This window comes from Malaclemys terrapin, chromosome 18 (genome assembly GCF_027887155.1).
Source record: "Malaclemys terrapin pileata isolate rMalTer1 chromosome 18, rMalTer1.hap1, whole genome shotgun sequence".
NCBI lineage: Eukaryota > Metazoa > Chordata > Testudines > Emydidae > Malaclemys > Malaclemys terrapin.
This window is the reverse complement of record NC_071522.1, coordinates 12,740,391-12,758,258: the sequence shown is the minus strand read 5'-3', so window position 1 is coordinate 12,758,258 and position 17,868 is coordinate 12,740,391. Positions and strand designations below refer to the sequence as shown.

The 17,868-nt window shown below is 37.5% G+C and overlaps 1 protein-coding gene across 4 annotated transcripts in view; it reads left to right on the top strand.

Moving 5' to 3' along the window:
• Positions 1–16,028, top strand: part of RABGEF1 (RAB guanine nucleotide exchange factor 1) — a 34,017-nt gene extending 17,989 nt beyond the window's left edge. The window contains exons 4-10 of one of the 4 annotated variants that reach the window (XM_054007996.1): positions 3,714–3,833; positions 7,797–7,966; positions 9,977–10,058; positions 10,665–10,797; positions 11,220–11,311; positions 12,078–12,334; positions 13,695–16,028. In XM_054007996.1, coding sequence (XP_053863971.1) covers positions 3,714–3,833; positions 7,797–7,966; positions 9,977–10,058; positions 10,665–10,797; positions 11,220–11,311; positions 12,078–12,334; positions 13,695–14,093 — 1,253 coding nt within the window. In that variant the 3' untranslated portion in view covers positions 14,094–16,028. Of the gene's footprint in view, positions 1–3,713; positions 3,873–7,796; positions 7,967–9,976; positions 10,059–10,664; positions 10,798–11,219; positions 11,312–12,077; positions 12,335–13,694 lie in introns of all 4 variants that reach the window. The other 3 variants (XM_054007995.1, XM_054007993.1, XM_054007994.1) reach the window with 3 other exon arrangements.
• The last annotated feature ends 1,840 nt before the right edge of the window (positions 16,029–17,868 follow it).

Below are 17,868 nucleotides of genomic sequence, written 5' to 3'. Positions count from 1 at the left end.
TATAGTTACAAGGTCATAGTCATCTCCAGTCTTAGAAACAATACTGATAAAACTACTGTTTTGAATCTACTCCACTGTTTTCCAGAACTCCCATGCTGTTTTCTTTGAGGTGCTTTACAAACCGTATGCACAAATAAAGCCTCTAAAACCTGAATTCCCACTGAGTTGTTAGTAGTTCCTCTGATCAGCATACAAGGGAAAATCATAATACCATGGCTGACTCTGTATGATGGAACTCCTGGATCACTTTACACTATTGACAAGTGTTATGTGTGAATAGTTTTCAGTCTTCCCAAACTATTTGCCACTAAAAAAAGGTGTGAAAGGGACTTGAAATTATAGGGTCTGTAGACAGTGCATACCTGTGATTAACTCAATTAAAACAAGTTTTGCTGGTCTTGGGTTAGTCTAAATTAGTGGTTTTCAACCTATTTTCATTTGTGGACCCCTAAAAATTTTTGAATGAAGGTATGGACCCCTTTGGAAATCGCAGGTTGAAAACCACTGGGTCTAAATGAGCGGTGGTTCTCTTTACAATATACTCCATGTAATTTGGCCACGTTGGGTGTCCCATCCCAAGAAGCTTAGACTAGTTAACAGAAAATGAGTTACCTGCCTTCCTAAAGGTGTTGGGTGAGGGTGCCACACGCTTGCATCCGAGACACTCATGTTTATTAATGCAAACCTTTATTTGAAGCTTTTCTTGCGATGATAATTACTATTGAAGCAAGACACGACAGACATACAGAAAAAGATAATGGCCAGTTGCCTTCTCCTGGGGTATAAGTCACTCGTGATGGGTTTCCCCAATGAAGCTCCAACTATCCTCTCACATTTTAAGACACTTATACACATCCAAATTACATATTTGTTAGTTCTTTCCCAATCTAATTGGGTTATTACTACTGACCATGCCTACTTTGACCAGGTCACTTTACCTGATATTAGGGACTATTTCTCTAATTGCCTCTTAGCAGCACATTTTGTGTATCTGTTGTCCTCCAATTTAAGCCCATCCTGTGCTCAAAACATTCCCTTTGTCCTGTACAGCAGCAGCTGTAAGCAAGTTCACTTAACAAATTAAGAGCAACACTCCACTCATTCAAACAAAGCTGAGGCCAGCCAAGTCATCACAAGTATCAGCTTGATATGTAACCCATTCTTATGACAATTCCCAATAGAGGCCAGGGGCTGACATTAGAAGCTGTTCAGAAGACCTTTGGACCTTTGTTTCCTTCACCGCTTCTTGCGTTAATATATCCCTGAAACAAAGCAAATGGAATTTTCTCCTAGTGTCACTGTTTGTAAAAGATCCTATGAATACAAATCTGTGCTAAGGAAGTTTGCAGCTAAACCTCTTGTGATTTTTATATTGAGTATGAGGAACCTTTGTATTCTTTCTGGGTTGCTGTGTCAGTTAAAGTCACTATGAATAATCCTATAAAATGTTGCTGAGGCTTCTTTACATATGTTTTATGTAACAAACTATACTGAGGAGCATCTGAAGTCAAATATTAATTAGGGCTTCTGATTTTCAGTTTGTTGATAAACACAAATAAAACACTCCTGACACCCACAAAAAATATATTTTTATCTAAGGGCTTGTCTACACAGAGCAGTAATGCGGAAAACAGGGATGTGTGATTTCTAAAATGCACTAACCATGTAGACGCTGCTGGTGCACAATAAAGATTCCCTACTACACCTTAAGGTAGCTCTGCTGGAAAAAGAACTATGTTAAAACATTAGGAAACATTACAAAGACTACAGTAATATATACTGTAATGGGTAATGTCTGATTTACATTACACCTCTACCCCGATATAACGCCACCCGATATAACAGAAATTTGGATATAACGCGGTAAAGCAGTGCTCTGGGGGGGGAGAGACTGCGTGCTCCGCATTATATCAAACTTGCTTTGATCCGCCGGTTTCACCTATAACGCAGTAAGATTTTTTGGCTCCCGAGGACAGCGTTATATCGGGGTAGAGGTGTACTCATTACAGTATGTGCAAAAGAGCTCTGAAAAACCCTGATTTTTGGATATGTACATAAAACTCAAAAATTGCTAAAAATGAAACAAACCTTAAAAAAACCCAGAAGCCCTAATATTACTAATGTTGTAATGATGTAAATAAAGTTACTAGTTAACTGCCAGGAGTCATAAAAGGTAACCTTAGATGGTACCATGGTACACTTCTAGCAAAGTGATTTACTTTATCAGAGCAAAAGCAAACAATGACCAGCACTTGCAGGGAACAGCTATGATAAACTTTAATGCAAGCATCTTGACAAATGTAGGCTCCAGTAGAGGTGTAATGAGCAAATGTACATATTGGTAAACCAGTGTAATAAATTCCTTCTTGCACAGGACAACAGCCTCTTCACCCGAACATTCATTTTGAGACTTAGCCTTATTAAAAGTGACTTTCAAATCATTTAACAAAACTAACTTTGTTAGCAGTATGTGCTTAATGTCCACAATAGCCAGACTAATAGAAAATGCAATTTAAAACTAAACTTTAAAAAATGGGCTAAATGCAGGGACTGAATGAAGCATATATTTGAAATGGCTGGAGTAACGATGGTTTCTGGCAAGCATTCACTCTCCTCAAAATCTTTTCAATAAAGATGCATATGGACATGGGTATCCTTTTGACTATGTATAGGCTTGGGTTTTTTTCAGAAACATGATGAGTTTTTAAATTAGTGGACAATTTACTGTTTAGAAGTAATGTTGAAAGTGGGATGACTCCAACTCATGTTAAAGGAGAAAGTTTACAGGAACCTTATTCTTCAAAAATGCTTCCAGCCTGAAGTTCTATCACAACCTTATTGGAAATAGCTGTGTGGAAGGGTCCTGTGGCTTCTGTGACACGGGTTTTTGTTGGAACCAAGGGTCAGCTACATTTTCAGTGTGATAATGGCATGGTTTAGGAATTGTAGGGGAATACTCTATGAATAATAATAGATTATAAGATCCTGAGTTTTAGTAATATTCAATAAACAGATGTCTAAATGTTGTGGAAATGCACTTTTGAAGCAGTAAGCAACACCACATGTTCTGAAAAACTTCAGATAATTTTGTAAGGAAAATTAGGATGGTGTAACCCATTTAAGAAAAATAACATGAATAAACATTGTTTTAAAAAAACAGAAAGGGAGTTTCTGGAGCAATACAAAGTTTGTTCTTCACTAAATATTTGTTATCCATTGTAGAGTCTGTTGAAAGAGAAGAAGAAAAATTGCATCATTGTCTTTGCATAGCAATAACTTAAAAAAAGAAACTAACTAATTATGTGATTGTGTGCTTTGGCTTGGACAAATGGCTGATAGAGAACTTGACTCTCGAGGAGGAACTCCAAAAGGCATGGAGTATATTTTCCTATAAAGGAAAGGTGACATTACTGGGTCTCAGTTTTGTAGACACACTGCATATTTCCTTGGGATAAGAAATGAAATATACTTTGCTTTCACTTTGGAGTGTCCGCCTCTCAGTGCATGAATGCCACCTGGTTAAACACAAAAGCCTCTCCAATCCCTGCTGTCTTAACTCCTTGTCCCTGATTCAGAATAGTAACATTCATTCTTCTCATTCCCATGTTCTTCCCTTTCTTTTTTTTTTTTTGGCGGGGGGTGGGGGGTCCTGTTCTCCTTACGACTTGATACTCTTGCTCTTGGTGTCTTGCTTGCTTTTGCATTTATTCCAGCTGCTCAAGAGAGAAACCTTAAGCAAGGACAGCTTGGGAGGGAGCGAAATGCTGATAACATTCTCAGGGACTTGAAGGAGATTTTTACTCCCTCCTGGGAGCTGGCTTCCCCTACTGAAGGTAACACAGCACAGCTTGGAGAGCTGTCTGCTTGTTCTAGTAAGTTTATTTAGTTGGGCTTTGCAAAATCCAAACTAGGGTTATGCCAGCTATAACTTAGGCCATTGAATATGATGATGATGACAAAGGCAATGCTTGAAATCATTATGTACATTCTAAAGCTAGTTTATGATAAGTGAACTTTGAACCAACAAGTTGCCTTTAAGAGGGAAAAAATTAAACTCAAATTTCTTAGAAGAGATTTGTTTCCTTGCACAATACTTCAGGAATCAAACTATAAAAGAAAACAAATTTCCGCTTTCTAAAAACAGTGAATGAGTCTGTATGCTTGTTCATCTTTATTTAAAAAAAGCCTCTAAAATGCTGCACTAAAAATAACTATGCTAGAAATGGGACTTTAGTTTGTGTAAATTTGTTTGAATTATACCCAGTAAATTCTCAAAATGTGTCTTCAGGCCATAGTTACATAAATCAGGGGAAAGCAATTTTATGTTTTGAGAGAAGCCACTTTTTTATCGTCTGAGTTGAATAATAACAAAATTGACAAAGTAACTGCTCTAGGATCTTGTCCAAAATCTTAGCCATAGTATGTTGTTTGACATTCTGATGTTCTGGTCTCTAAAGAAATTCTAAATTGCAAAGTGTCTTTATTTTACAGAATATATCGGGTATATACACGTTTGGGGATTTTTTTGGGGGAGTACTAGAAAATACTTTTTTTTTCATATTCTTATTCATTGACTTTAGTCCAAGTAATGGCACAGCTGTAGTGTGAAGCAGCTGTAATGCTAATGTTCTGCTATGGCACCCAATTGCCACATAGAAATGAAAGAAAAAGGAGATCTTCATGTAAATGATGTTTATCCTCCTTGTAACACTTCTGTTTTTTGTATTGGGTTGATACATCTCCTCTTGCAGGCTCTTCCTAACCTGCTCAAATGGGTTTTATTCCTTTTCTGTGATTAAATTATCAGTAAATATGCATGCTCACTTACTATGGAATAAGTGTAGTAAAGTGTATCACTGAAATCACATATCTTACAGAATGTAATAAGCAATACACAGTATGCTGCTTTACATGTCTTAAGCCAAAATTTCTGTGTAGAGAGTAGTATCAAATAAAATTTCAACTTCGCTGATTCATATTAAATTATTACAAATTTGGGTGCTGTGACTATTAAAGAGTAAAGTTATTTTAAATTAGAGAGCAAATGAAAACAGCTCTCAAATTTTGTAGCCATGTCTGTAGTAACTGTATCGGGATGGAGGCTATTAATATTTTACCTTTACTAAGCTGAAAGTGTCTCTCATGAAGCTTTCTAAACAGAGCTGTTGTAGTCCTTAAACAAAAACTAGAAACAGCAGAATGAGGCTACCGTTTTTAGGGATATCTAATCAGCCAAATGTCATACGAATAGATGGATGATAAAACTTCATGCTGATAAATTTGAATACTGAAGGAAACCAATTAGTTAATACTCCACATTGATTTAATGGTGAATTAAAATACATTATTATAAAATGATTTGATATAATTGAGTGAATACTCTTTCAAAAGTGGAGCTTTTTTCTTTTTAATTGTATTTTATAAAGTGCATATTCTTAACCAACTAGTTATGTGATACTAAATTTAGTAAATTATTTACTCTGTCATGGTAATCTACTAGATTGCATTTAAGTAGTATTCAAATTACTATGTAGACTCCATTCTTGCATACCACACAAAAATCTCTGCTTTGAATCTTCAGAATTTTTTTAAATTCCTCTTTATACTTAAAGAACAACCTTTGGGTATAAATAGAAATGAATGGATTTGCTTTAGCAATATTGATCTTAACTGATAGAATTCAAATACTTCTATTTATATGGCTTATAAGGAGTAAAATTTTAACACATACGGTACAGTAACTCCTCGCTTAATGTTGAAGTTATGTTCCTGAAAAATGCTACTTTAAGCGAAACGATGTTAAGCGAATCCAATTTCCCCATAAGAATTAATGTAAATAGGGCGGGGGTTAGGTTCCAGGGAAACTTTACATATGCACAGTATAGGTTTTAAACAAACAATACTGTACACAGCAATGATGATTGTGAAGCTTGGTTGAGGTGGTGAAGTCAGAGGGTGGGATATTTCCCAGGGAATGCCTTACTGCTAAATGATTAACTAGCACCCGGCGGAGCCCTCAAGGGTTAACATGTTGTTAAAGTAGCCTCTCACTCTACAAGGCAGCACGAATGGAAGGAGGGGAGACAGCATGGCAGAGAGACTGTGTGTGTGTGTGTGTGTGTGTGTGTGCGCACGATGCACATTCCCCATTAAGTACGCTGACCCCACTCTAAGTACACTGCCTTTTTAAGTAGATCAGCAAGCTGAGACAGCAGCTGCTGCCAGCAAGCTCCCTCCATCCTGAGCTCTGTGGTGTTCCCCCCCGTACCCTCCCCCCCGCTCTGTGGAGATGGGGTAAAGGAGCGGGGAGCGGGACACCCTGACGTTATCACCCCTCTTCCCTTCCCCCGCACAGCAAGCAGGAGGCTCCCCTGAGCAGCTCCAAGGCAGAGGGCAGGAGCAGCACACGGCAGTGGGAGGAGGGACAGCTGAACTGCCCAGCAATTGATAGCCTGCTGGGTGGCTGCCACACAGGGAACTTAGGGGAGCTGATAGGGGGGCTGCCGGTGCATCCTGATTCCAAGCCCCCACCAGCTAGCTCCAACGGGCTGCTCTTTCTGCAAGTAGTGGACAAAGCAGGCGGCTGCCAAACAGTGTTATAAAGGAGCATTGCACAACTTTAAACGAGCATGTTCTAACTGATCAGCAACATAATGAAACAACATTAACTGGGACGACATTAAGTGTGGAGTTACTGTAACTGCGTTACTGCTAATAGTGTCTATACTGATTTCCATCGAGAAGACTATATTGCTAATTGAGACGCCCTTGAAGAGTCTCTCTCTTAAACATTGCTGGTCAAATTCATCCCTGGTGTACAACTCCATTGAAATATGTGAAGTTAAACGTGAGAGATGAATCTGACATAGTGTTGAGCCTATAAAAATCCTATTGAGTAAGAAACAAAATTAAATATATTAACTTAATGGACAAATTATTTTCCTCTTATTTAAAGGAAATCTTTGATTTTTTTGAAGTCCTGCATGTATGGCTACTGACACAGTGCATTCTCTTGTTCTGCATGTCATAAATGGGATTGTTTGCGTTGAAGATCTGCTTATTAAGAATATTTTCATGTTTTTTTCTGTCTCTTTGCTTCTCGCTTTTCATCATGTTCATTTACATCATCTTACATTCAATCATTCATTTTGACAGTGTTGGCTGGCAGACTGAGAGGTGGGTGTGCTAAACTTGGGTAGAGAAGATCCTATCAAGTTTTGTATGTCTGTCTTGTCAAATGCAACCAATATTTTCTGAAGTACGTATTTCCAGAAGAGAAATGTGTGGAAACCCCATGTTAATGTATACATTTCCAGCTTTGTAAACTTGCATCCACGACTGAAACAAATCCCACTAAACAAAGGGTCGGGTATTTCCCATCTGTTGTTGAGCTCCATGTGGAAAACTGGAGCATATTTGGTGTTTCTGCTCTGAGTCAAACATTAAAGCCAGATTCTCACTTACACTAACACTGCTCTGGCAATATAAAGGGTTTTCAAGTGAGCATGTAACTGTAACTTGCACCGACGTTGTCTCCTTTATACTGTCAAAATTAATGTAAGGGGTCATTAATGTAAATGAGAATCTGGCTTTAAATATTTGTGAATGTTGGCTTAATAAGCAGTTGCCTTTGGTGGTGGTTCAACGTGTCACTATTTAATCCTGCTTTCTTCAGAAAAGAAAAATTCATCTTTACGTATAAAAGTTTAAATTAGATTTGTCTTGCTATAATTTTTTAAATCTGATGCATTAACTGATTAGTACAATTAATCTCTAATTGTTTCTAATTTTCCCAGCAGACATTCATGAAGCTAAGGCTCCTAGCCCTTCAATAAACAGGCAGGTCAGCATTGAGACAGATCGAGCGTCCAAGGAGTTTATAGAGTTTCTCAAGACCTATCATAAATCTGGTCAAGAAATTTATAAGCAGTGCAAAATGTTTTTGGAAGCAATGCATCACAAAAGGGTAGGTATATCACATGCATTATATAAGTGACACACATTAAAAATGAGTGACTTAGGCAGAAACAAAAGATTTTAATCCTTTATACAAGGGGTCTGCAACCTTTCAGAAGTGGTGTGCTGAGTCTTCATTTATTCACTCTAATTTAAGGTTTCGCATGCCAGTAATACATTTTAATGTTTTTAGAAGGTCTCTTTATAGAAGTCTATAATATAGAACTAAACTACTGTTGTATGTAAAGTAAATAAGGTTTTTAAAATGTTTAAGAAGCTTCATTTAAAATTAAATTAAAATGCAGAGCCCCCTGGACCGGTGGCCAGGACCCCGGCATTGTGAGTGCCACTGAAAATCAGCTCACGTGCCGCCTTCGGCACGTGTGCCGCCGGTTGCCTACCCCGGCTTTATACAAAAAGCTATATTGTCAGTTCTCCATTGAAATATTGATGTGGCTGTAGTGCCACCTAGGGTTGAAATGATACAGCATTCATAAGGCCCTTCAGTTTTGGTTTTTATTTTGTTTGAAGTTTCTCAAGAATTTATTGGTGCTTACTGTAAAATTTGAAAGCTTAAAAAAAGGTGCAAAAAATAACTTCACAGTTTTCTGGGTAAATATTGGGGGACAGGAGGACAGAAAAAGCAACAAATAGAGAAAAGTAAGAGTACTGAATGTAAGCACAGTTTAATGCTGTGGTTTATTTCATGTACTATATATAAGCAGTACATACTTACACAAGCATGTGTATGCATATATTCCATTACACTGGACTAATTTATTAACATAAATGCAGTATTGGATTTTCTCAAGATAATCAGTATTTTTGTGTACTCCAAAATTTGGGGAAAATGGATAAGAAAAACAATAGTTTTTATAAAATCTGGGATTTTTTTTAAATGAAGGGCATTAAACATTGAGTATCTACTGTTAATACTATTTTCTTGTGTTTCAACTATAGCAATACAAATGGCAACCTGAAAATTAACTGGAATTTCAGATTGTCACCATTTTCATTACAGTCCCCCTCCCTTTCTCTCATTTATAAGTCATAGAAAAGTCAGAAGATTTGTGAACCTGTCTCTTACTTTAATAGAAAATAAAGTTAAGTATAAAATGCTTTTAAGGCTCGTGGAACTTTAAAATGTTAAAATTATTCCTTTTGTCATTCCAAAATAAAAGTCATTGCTTTTGCTCCTTTGAAAACTGAGGCCACCCTCAGCTTTCTGTTGCCAGTTTGCTTGTGTGCTTGTACAAACACCACTGAAGCTCTAGGAATTGGTCATCAGCTGAGGAAGACTGCTTCTCTGTCACTACCTGTGTAAATGGTTCTGTCATGAAGTTTTCCCTCCAAGTAATACTTATTACCTTCTTACAGCACAGGTTGCTCTTTCTGTGCACACACAACGTGTGAGCGCATGCTTAAGTTCCATTGACTTAAATGAGACTTAAGGACATGCTTAAAAGCTAAACAAGTGCTTAAATGCTTTGCTGAATAGAAATGGCTTGCTGAATCATGGTCCAACATTAGAAATTAATCTTTGTGTTCCAATGGTTACTGCCATTGTCAGTAGTAACAGCACTTTGCACTTTTATAGTGCCTCCATTTCAAATTGCTTTAAAAATGTTAACAAATTAAATGTCACAACTTCTCTCTTAGGTTAACAAACTCTGTTTCCATTTTACAAATGAGAAAATTGAAGCATGAAAACATTGTGACTTTTTCCGGGTCACACAGGAAGTCTGTTGCAGTGCCCAGCCCCATACTTTAAATACAGCTCCATCATTCCACCCATTCGTGTTTGTGGCATTGAGCAGAACAAATAAACATGGTCTTCAAATCACAATACCAAGAAGATAGTTTGTCCTGTTTCATGGTTCAAATAAATCTGTGTTCTGTAGAACTCTTGCTGCTGTTAGATATTTTCCATGAAAGCATAGGTACATGACTACTTCTCTGCCATTTACCGTTTGTGTGGCACCATGCTGTTTTTTCACTTAATATCAGTGTTCTGTCCTAGGAATTAAGTATTGAGGAACAATCTGAATGTGCCCAGGACTTCTATCAAAACATAGGAGAGAAATTACAGACCCGTTCAAAAGGTATCAGACTCTTCTTTCTCTCACACCTTATCATTGAAACAATATAATGTTTAGGCCACTTGCATCTCCTGAATCTCTCATGTTCTCTCTCTCCCTCCCTCTGTGACATTGTTACTTTTTAATAGGCATGACTATTCTGACCCTTGAAACAAGCCCACTTTCCTTTTGGTTCCTGAGAGGCAGAAACTCCAAAGTTGAAAGCAAAGTATATTAAACGTCTCCACATTGTAAACTGTGCCAAGGAGCATATCCGTTCAGGGGTTTAAGTAATTTTTTTTAACCTCGATATTAAACCCCTTTGGAGCTAGGAACCTGTTTGATCTTCAGCTTCATGCCTTGCGTGGCCCTAGACATATGGTTATCTCCGAGCATCCACACTCACTCCTTATTATTGTATTATTCTTTACTTCTGAAAAGCACTAGATTCGGTACATTAGTACCTATTGTTTAACTCACATTTGACTTGAGCAGTAGAAGAGAATAACTCAGACCTGTGCTGACTCAGTGATTATTGTGGCCAACTGGCATTAAGTCTTCACAAACAATCCTATGGTTCCGTAAACCATCTAATTTACTACGTTTGGGGGATGGGTTTGTATCTTTCAGTTTCCCCAGAAAAAGTTGAGAAAACAATGGACCAGATTGAAAAATATATCATGACTCGATTGTATAAATATGTGTTCTGCCCCGAAACAACTGATGATGAGAAGAAAGATCTGGTTGTCCAAAAGAGAATCAGGTAAGGATTTCTGAAGAGAAAGCATCTACAAGTCCAAAATCGCATGAGTGGTGTCTATGCCACTCATGCCGAAACTAGCATGCAGAAATCTGTGCCCAAGAGTGGCATTAATCTATTAACTGAAGACAAGGTTTTGGATTAATTCTTTTATAGCTTTTTGTTAAGGTAATGGAAATGACTACGCTGTCTTATTTCATTTAAAATAATCATGCACTCGTAGCATATTAATTATAATATAAATATTTTTCTGGGCAGTAATCTAGTTTCCTTAGTGGGTTGAAGTGCTTGCCTTGTCAAACAGAAGGCTCCTCATATGATCGCTTAATTAAAGAAGCTGTTAGCATACTGTTAACCTTTGCAGCTGACCTCAGACGACTTCACCGCTATGGGTGATGTGTGTTTTCATTTGTTTCTCTTGATAGGGCTTTACACTGGGTAACTCCACAAATGCTGTGTGTTCCTGTTAATGAAGAAATTTCTGAAGTCTCCGATATGGTTGTGAAAGCAATTACAGGTTTGTGAACTATAAACTAGCTTATCTTCTCTAAATTAACTATTTGAAGAAGTAAAAAGTACAAACACCTACTTTTTCATAGAGACTATATTTCCTGCTTTAAACAAGTGTCTACAATCCTGAATATTATATACATAAATTCATTCCTCTGCAGAAACGCTTTGGAAAAATCTTGCTTCTGTAACTCGCATTTGTGTCACTGGTATCTTTAGGGGTAGATATGCCTCACTTAGGCCCCAATTCAGCAAAGCACTTAAACCCATGCTTAACTTTAAGCATGAGAGTAGTCTCATTGATAAGGTTGTGATTGGTAAGATTGAGGTGCTTAGCTACCATGCTGAATCAGGACCTTGGAGCATATCTGTCATCATTCCTTTGTGAATCCTAATATTTGTACTGTTTACTTTGTCAACTATTGAGATCAAACAAAACTCTTAGTTCTGCTTTTCAAGAAATGGGTTCAGTTTTTGGATCTGCCACAGACTAATTGGGTGATGTTGGGCAAGTTTCCCACCTATAAAATGGGAATAATATTTCCTTACCTCATGGAAGTGTTGTGAGAATAAATCCAGCCATGTTTACTCAGGAACTAGGTTGAAGTGGGAGGCATATTAATACTTAGTTTTCATACAGCATCAAGTAGAGTAAATTAAACACAAATAGTGCAATCTGATAGCAATCCAGTGGGTCACCCTTTACATATGGATTCACTAGTGTGGGCTTCTGATGACTGGAGATCTAACTATATAGGGTTTTTATCTTACAGATATTATCGAAATGGATTCAAAACGTGTCCCTCGTGATAAATTAGCATGCATCACCCAATGCAGCAAACATATCTTCAACGCTATAAAAATCACAAAAAACGAACCAGCTTCTGCTGATGACTTCTTACCAACACTCATATATATTGTTTTGAAGGGAAACCCACCCCGTCTGCAGTCCAACATCCAGTATATAACCCGCTTCTGTAATCCAAGCAGGTTAATGACTGGAGAGGATGGCTACTATTTTACCAATCTGGTAAGTTCAAGAACAGTGTTGATGCTCTATACGATATGATCATCTGCTGTTTGATCAAGGCATTCCCAGCAAAGGTGAATGTCTTAATACTGAAGGAAGCAGAAAATGGAGTCACAAGATAATGTGAAAGTATTCTTATGAAACAGTGTATTGCTGTTCAGGCTGGAGTGCACTCCCTTTCACTTTTCATTTCTTCTTCTTTCCTCATCTCTTCTAAGTTAGATGAACCAAACAGTGCTCTGGTTTCATAGCCACTTCTTTAACCAGTTCAGGCCTTTGATTCTGACCAGTGTTCTGCCTGTTCAGACCTGGGCAAGCTTTTATTTTGTAAGAAAAGTGAAAGTTCAGCTACCACTTGATTTATGTTAACCTCAAGGATCAGGCATTAAAGATATAACAGATGAAGAACGATTAACTTGTAACAGTTTTGAGAAGGTTGACTGACTACCAGCTATTCAAAATCTGTTGAGGCTCAATTATGCAGCGCTTGTGCATGCACAGTTGCCATTTGCGTCGGTGGGAGTTAATCATGTGAAAGGCCTACAGGATCAAGTCATTGATAGAGAGGGACAGTCCTGTGGAAGTTTCAGAGTAACAGCCGTGTTAGTCTGTATCCGCAAAAAGAAGAACAGGAGTACTTGTGGCACCTTAGAGACTAACAAATTTATTAGAGCATAAGCTTTCGTGGACTACCCTAGAACAGGGCAGGCATGTTGTTTTTGGCTGAACAAAACTATGAACTTGGATACCCCGGAATTTGCATATGTAACACTTCTACGAGAAAAATGATTTGTTTTCTTAGTATGAAATACTTCAATGTTTGTTCAAAATAATGCTTTCAGAAGGAGAACACTTCAAGCTGAGATACATCCCTCCCATTTACTTTTTTAGAAACAGATTAGATAGCGTAGCATGAAATTATGCTCGGTACATAACTAAAACAAATGCACATAGTATAAAGGCTAAATTAAACATGCTGCTGTCAACTTTGTCTTTTCATTCTTTCACTTACTGTTCTTTTTCAAAATGCAGTGACCCATAGTTTGCAATGGAACTTCCTCATTCAGTCAGCACACAATTGCTTTGTACAGCCAAGATGACCTGATCTGAGTGGTGTTCTGCAGTTTCTTAAAATGTTAAGTTATTTTTATTTTTTGTGAACTGCTTTTTTTTAACCAGGCTACGCTGAGAGGCTTTTCAGGAGAGCAGCAATTTGCTGTCAGGTGATCTATTGAACCATTAAAGCAACCACCATATTGTTTATATAACAGCACGATTAAAATGCAGAACACTTGTTGTTATGGGCTATGACTTGCATCATGTACCCTGCAATGACACACTCTCTCTGTTCTATGTGTAGTGCTGTGCTGTGGCCTTCATTGAAAAGCTGGACGCTCAATCTTTAAATCTAAGCCAGGAGGATTTTGATCGCTACATGTCGGGCCAAACGTCTCCAAAGAAACAAGAATCTGAAAACTGGTCATCTGATGTGTGCCTAGGTGTTAAACAGATGTATAAAAACTTAGACCTCCTCTCTCAATTGAATGAGAGGCAGGAAAGAATTGTCAGTGAAGCCAAGAAGCTTGAGAAAGACCTTATAGATTGGACTGACGGAATTACTAAGGAAGTCCAAGATATTGTTGAAAAATATCCATTGGAAATAAATCCAAAAAATCAACCCTTAGCAGCTATTGACTCTGAAAACGTAGAGAATGACAAATTGCCCCCACCACTGCAGCCTCAGGTTTATGCTGGATGATAATTTACCAGGAAAGTATTAACTTCAAAAGGAATTTGTACACACCTATTACTGTTTGCTGCTTGGAAAGGGGAATAAGTTTGAGGCTAAAAAATCAAATGAGTTTAAATCAGTACATTTTTAAAGGTACAATTATTTTGTTTAGAGTGTAATAAATTGTATTTATTTTAGTCAAAGTAGGTTTCTATTAGGCTTTTGTGGTTTTTTGAACTGAATTTAAATTTTCTACACAAAGCCAATGTAATTTTTAAGCAACACTAGTCCATTGACAACTTTTTCCTGAAAGCTTCCTTCTAGGCATGCACTTATGTGTTTTTAAATAATGAGTTTAATTTAAATTTAAGAAGAAAAAGATTAGCAGTACTTCTTGAATAATGCAAGGTTGGGCGTTCTAGCAGAAACTCAAAGGTACCAGTGTTCCAGAGTCCGAATTTATTCTATAGTTGTAATGATGAAAGATATAGTGTAAAATAACTATGTAGAATTGTAAATAGGTTTAAAAAAGTAATGTTTCAAATGTGCATGGCACCGTGTGTATTAGTACAAAATGATATATAAAAATGTCCATTTTTAGCACCTTTTATTTAGTTCAATATTAACTTCACAGTATATAAGGAAGTACGCCATTAATGTATTTTAGCAAGCTGGGTGATGCAACAGAATGAACTGCAGATTTGAAAGCTTGACAGAACTATATCGTAGTATTCATAGCTTTTAAGCTCCTTTATAATAACTCTTGGGATCTGAAAATGGAAATATTTTTTCATCTTAACATTTTCCTCCATTTTTGTCAGTACGCTGGTGGTCTGTTGGGTTGCAGGTAGGTGTTGGTGTTGCTTATTTCTAAGAAGAGAAAGCATTGAAGCAGGTTTTGGAAGGAGAGGAAAATGGCAGACTTGGAACATGTGGTGATAGTTGTGGGGGAAATGGCTCAAATGCTCGACTAACAGTGACTTACTCCCTTCCTAATACAGTGAGTTTGTATTGTTTAGCCATTTCTCACTGATGGGTTGGGCCTTGACCACTTCCCCCGCCCCTTTCCCCCCTCCACAATCCAGGCATGCATCATATGAACATGTTTTAGAGGCTGCTTTATTAAGAGCATGACTCTGCTATGAGCAAGAAAGAGTACATTTATTTTTACAAAATTGCACTATTCCAGGCTTTAGTGATTTTTTTTTTTTGAGTGCTGAAAGTGAACAAGTTAATCAAGGTTAATACAGTTCACTTCACAAAAGCTTTACATCACTGTGTACTGTATTTCATGTGAAAAATAACCCAGTAGTCCACTCCACAAAATATGTAACCATTTGCAGATTTTTTTATACTCCAGTGAAACATTTTATATATCATTTTAAATATCTTCCAGTTAATTTAGTCTGCCATGGCTTGTATGTGTACCTGTGATATTTAATGCTTTTCAGAGAGACTTTCCTTAGCTTGGCTAAGGGCTGTTCTTAAGCAACATTAAAAATTTTTCCATCAAGGGGAGGGTACCTATCTCTTCATTGTATTCCATTGCTTTAAAAATACTGATACTTCAAAATTTGCACTGCAATAATTTCAGACCAAAACTGTGACTTGTCCTATTTTTAATTCTCAAATTGCTGTGTTTAACGGTTTGAACTATGCATTCCTAGTGTTTTAAAGGTAACTAATTACCCACATTTCCCTGCAGAGATGCAGCAGTGAGTCAGTTGATCACAAGAAATTACTCTGAGTAGTTACTGTATGTTGATGAGACTCTGCTCCTAGACTGTTTAAGACCTGATCAATGCTTGTAGTGAGTGTTTATTTTCTCTATATACATTAGGTGCTAATTCTGATATCCAGGTACACATTTGTCTCTTTCCTAAAACTAACTAAATAAAAAAAATGTACACACCTTTTAGCTACTGCATACTAAATTGCTGTTAAATAAAAATATGTGCATTAGTCCTTTGTTAATGAGTTCTTCAAAAATCCTGCTTTTATTGTAATGCTGCTGTTTAAATATTTGTTTACTTATGTCAGGCACCTGCTTTTTTCCATATTTGTGGAGGGGAAGAAACATTGGGTGTTTGTGTGCTCTAGATTTTGGATATGAACCTCTGACTTTAAATACATCGAAGAGTCTCAGTATCAGAACAGATTTTGACCTTGGAAAAAGATCACTGAAACAGAGCAGTGGAGTAGTCAAATGACGTGATTCTTCTACAGTGCTTTTCTAGCTACGGTATTTCAAATTCATTTATCAAACCACCAACGTTCTGTCACAGGCATAAATTAAGTCTCAATTACCTCCCTGAGGTGGGTGAATTTCATACTCATTTTACAAATGGGAAGACAGGTGGCGAGGTTGTGGTGACTTACCCACGGCTCTAGAAGAAGCTGGTGTCAGAGCTGTAAGTAGAACTCAAATCTCTGCATATTTCCTGTGGTAATTTGGGTTCCAGTCTAGCACTTAGATAACTGGACTGTGTCTGCTATGGAAAATAAAATGGTGACAGGTTTTTAAAGCAAATGGCTTAAGATATTTAGCCTTGCCCACGGGCAGACAGTAAACGACAAACCTATCTACCATGTAAGCTATGTAGATGGCATATTTAAGCAATAATGTACTTTGCACTGTTTAAGATATAAAAGGACGTTTTTCCCAGTCCCAAAGAGATTATAAGGAAGACAGACACAAAAAGACAGGATACATTGGGAAATCCAGAGCAGGAAATAACTTGAAGGATTTTTGTATTTGTATTGGCCCACTTTTGAGGAATCAGAGAATAGTGAGTCTTTATTACTGCTGGAATAGCAGCAGTGACCGTAAACAATAGTAAGTACTTGCCAATCAAAATATTTGGCTACCAGATAAGGTCAATATAGGTCACTGAAATGGAGAAGACAGGCTGCTAACATTTTATGTCACAATAACTATATGTTGTTAGTGATTGCTTCTCATTTTCATAAGTGTAGAAAATCCGAACCATAGTCGGTTAATGCTACTGAAAATAGTGCATTAGGGAATCTCTGATCAATGAAAAAAGAACAGGAGTACTTGTGGCACCTTAGAGACTAACAAATTTATTAGAGCATAAGCTTTCGTGGACTACAGCCCACTTCTTCGGATGCATATAGAATGGAACATATGCATCCGAAGAAGTGGGCTGTAGTCCACGAAAGCTTATGCTCTAATAAATGTTAGTCTCTAAGGTGCCACAAGTACTCCTGTTCTTCTTTTTGCGGATACAGACTAACACGGCTGCTACTCTGAAATCTGATCAATGAGCTGAACGAAGTTCTCTTTGAACATGAACCAACTACTTACTATGCCTAGATCAGAGAAGCTACTTTGCAGTAAGAACTGTTACCAAACTATGCATTCTTCTTTTAGTAGTGTCCCTATGGGTACTCCATGTGAGCATGTGTGTGCGCCTGTGCACTCTTAACTGGAGTTTGTGATCAGCAGTGTCTGCATCTGCACCCTAGACACTCCCGTGCTCCTGCATGAGGGTACACAGGTTGGGGCTGATCAGCCAGCACTCCAGTTCCTTCTCAATCACCTGCAGCTTGAGACCGAGCATTGTGGTGTCTGTTTAGCTAGCCACTTGGCTTGCTACATCTCTTGCTCATATTTTCTTTATTTAATGGTATTTTCCTTTGATTCTATTTTTTCTGTTTAGCAGAGTTTGTATTTTGGGGGAAGGGGTTTCCCCTTTTTTTTTTCTTTGCCTGATCTAGGCCTGTGTTTGATTTTTCTCAGGCCTCAATCTGCAGCCTCGAGTTTGGGGTATGCCCAAAA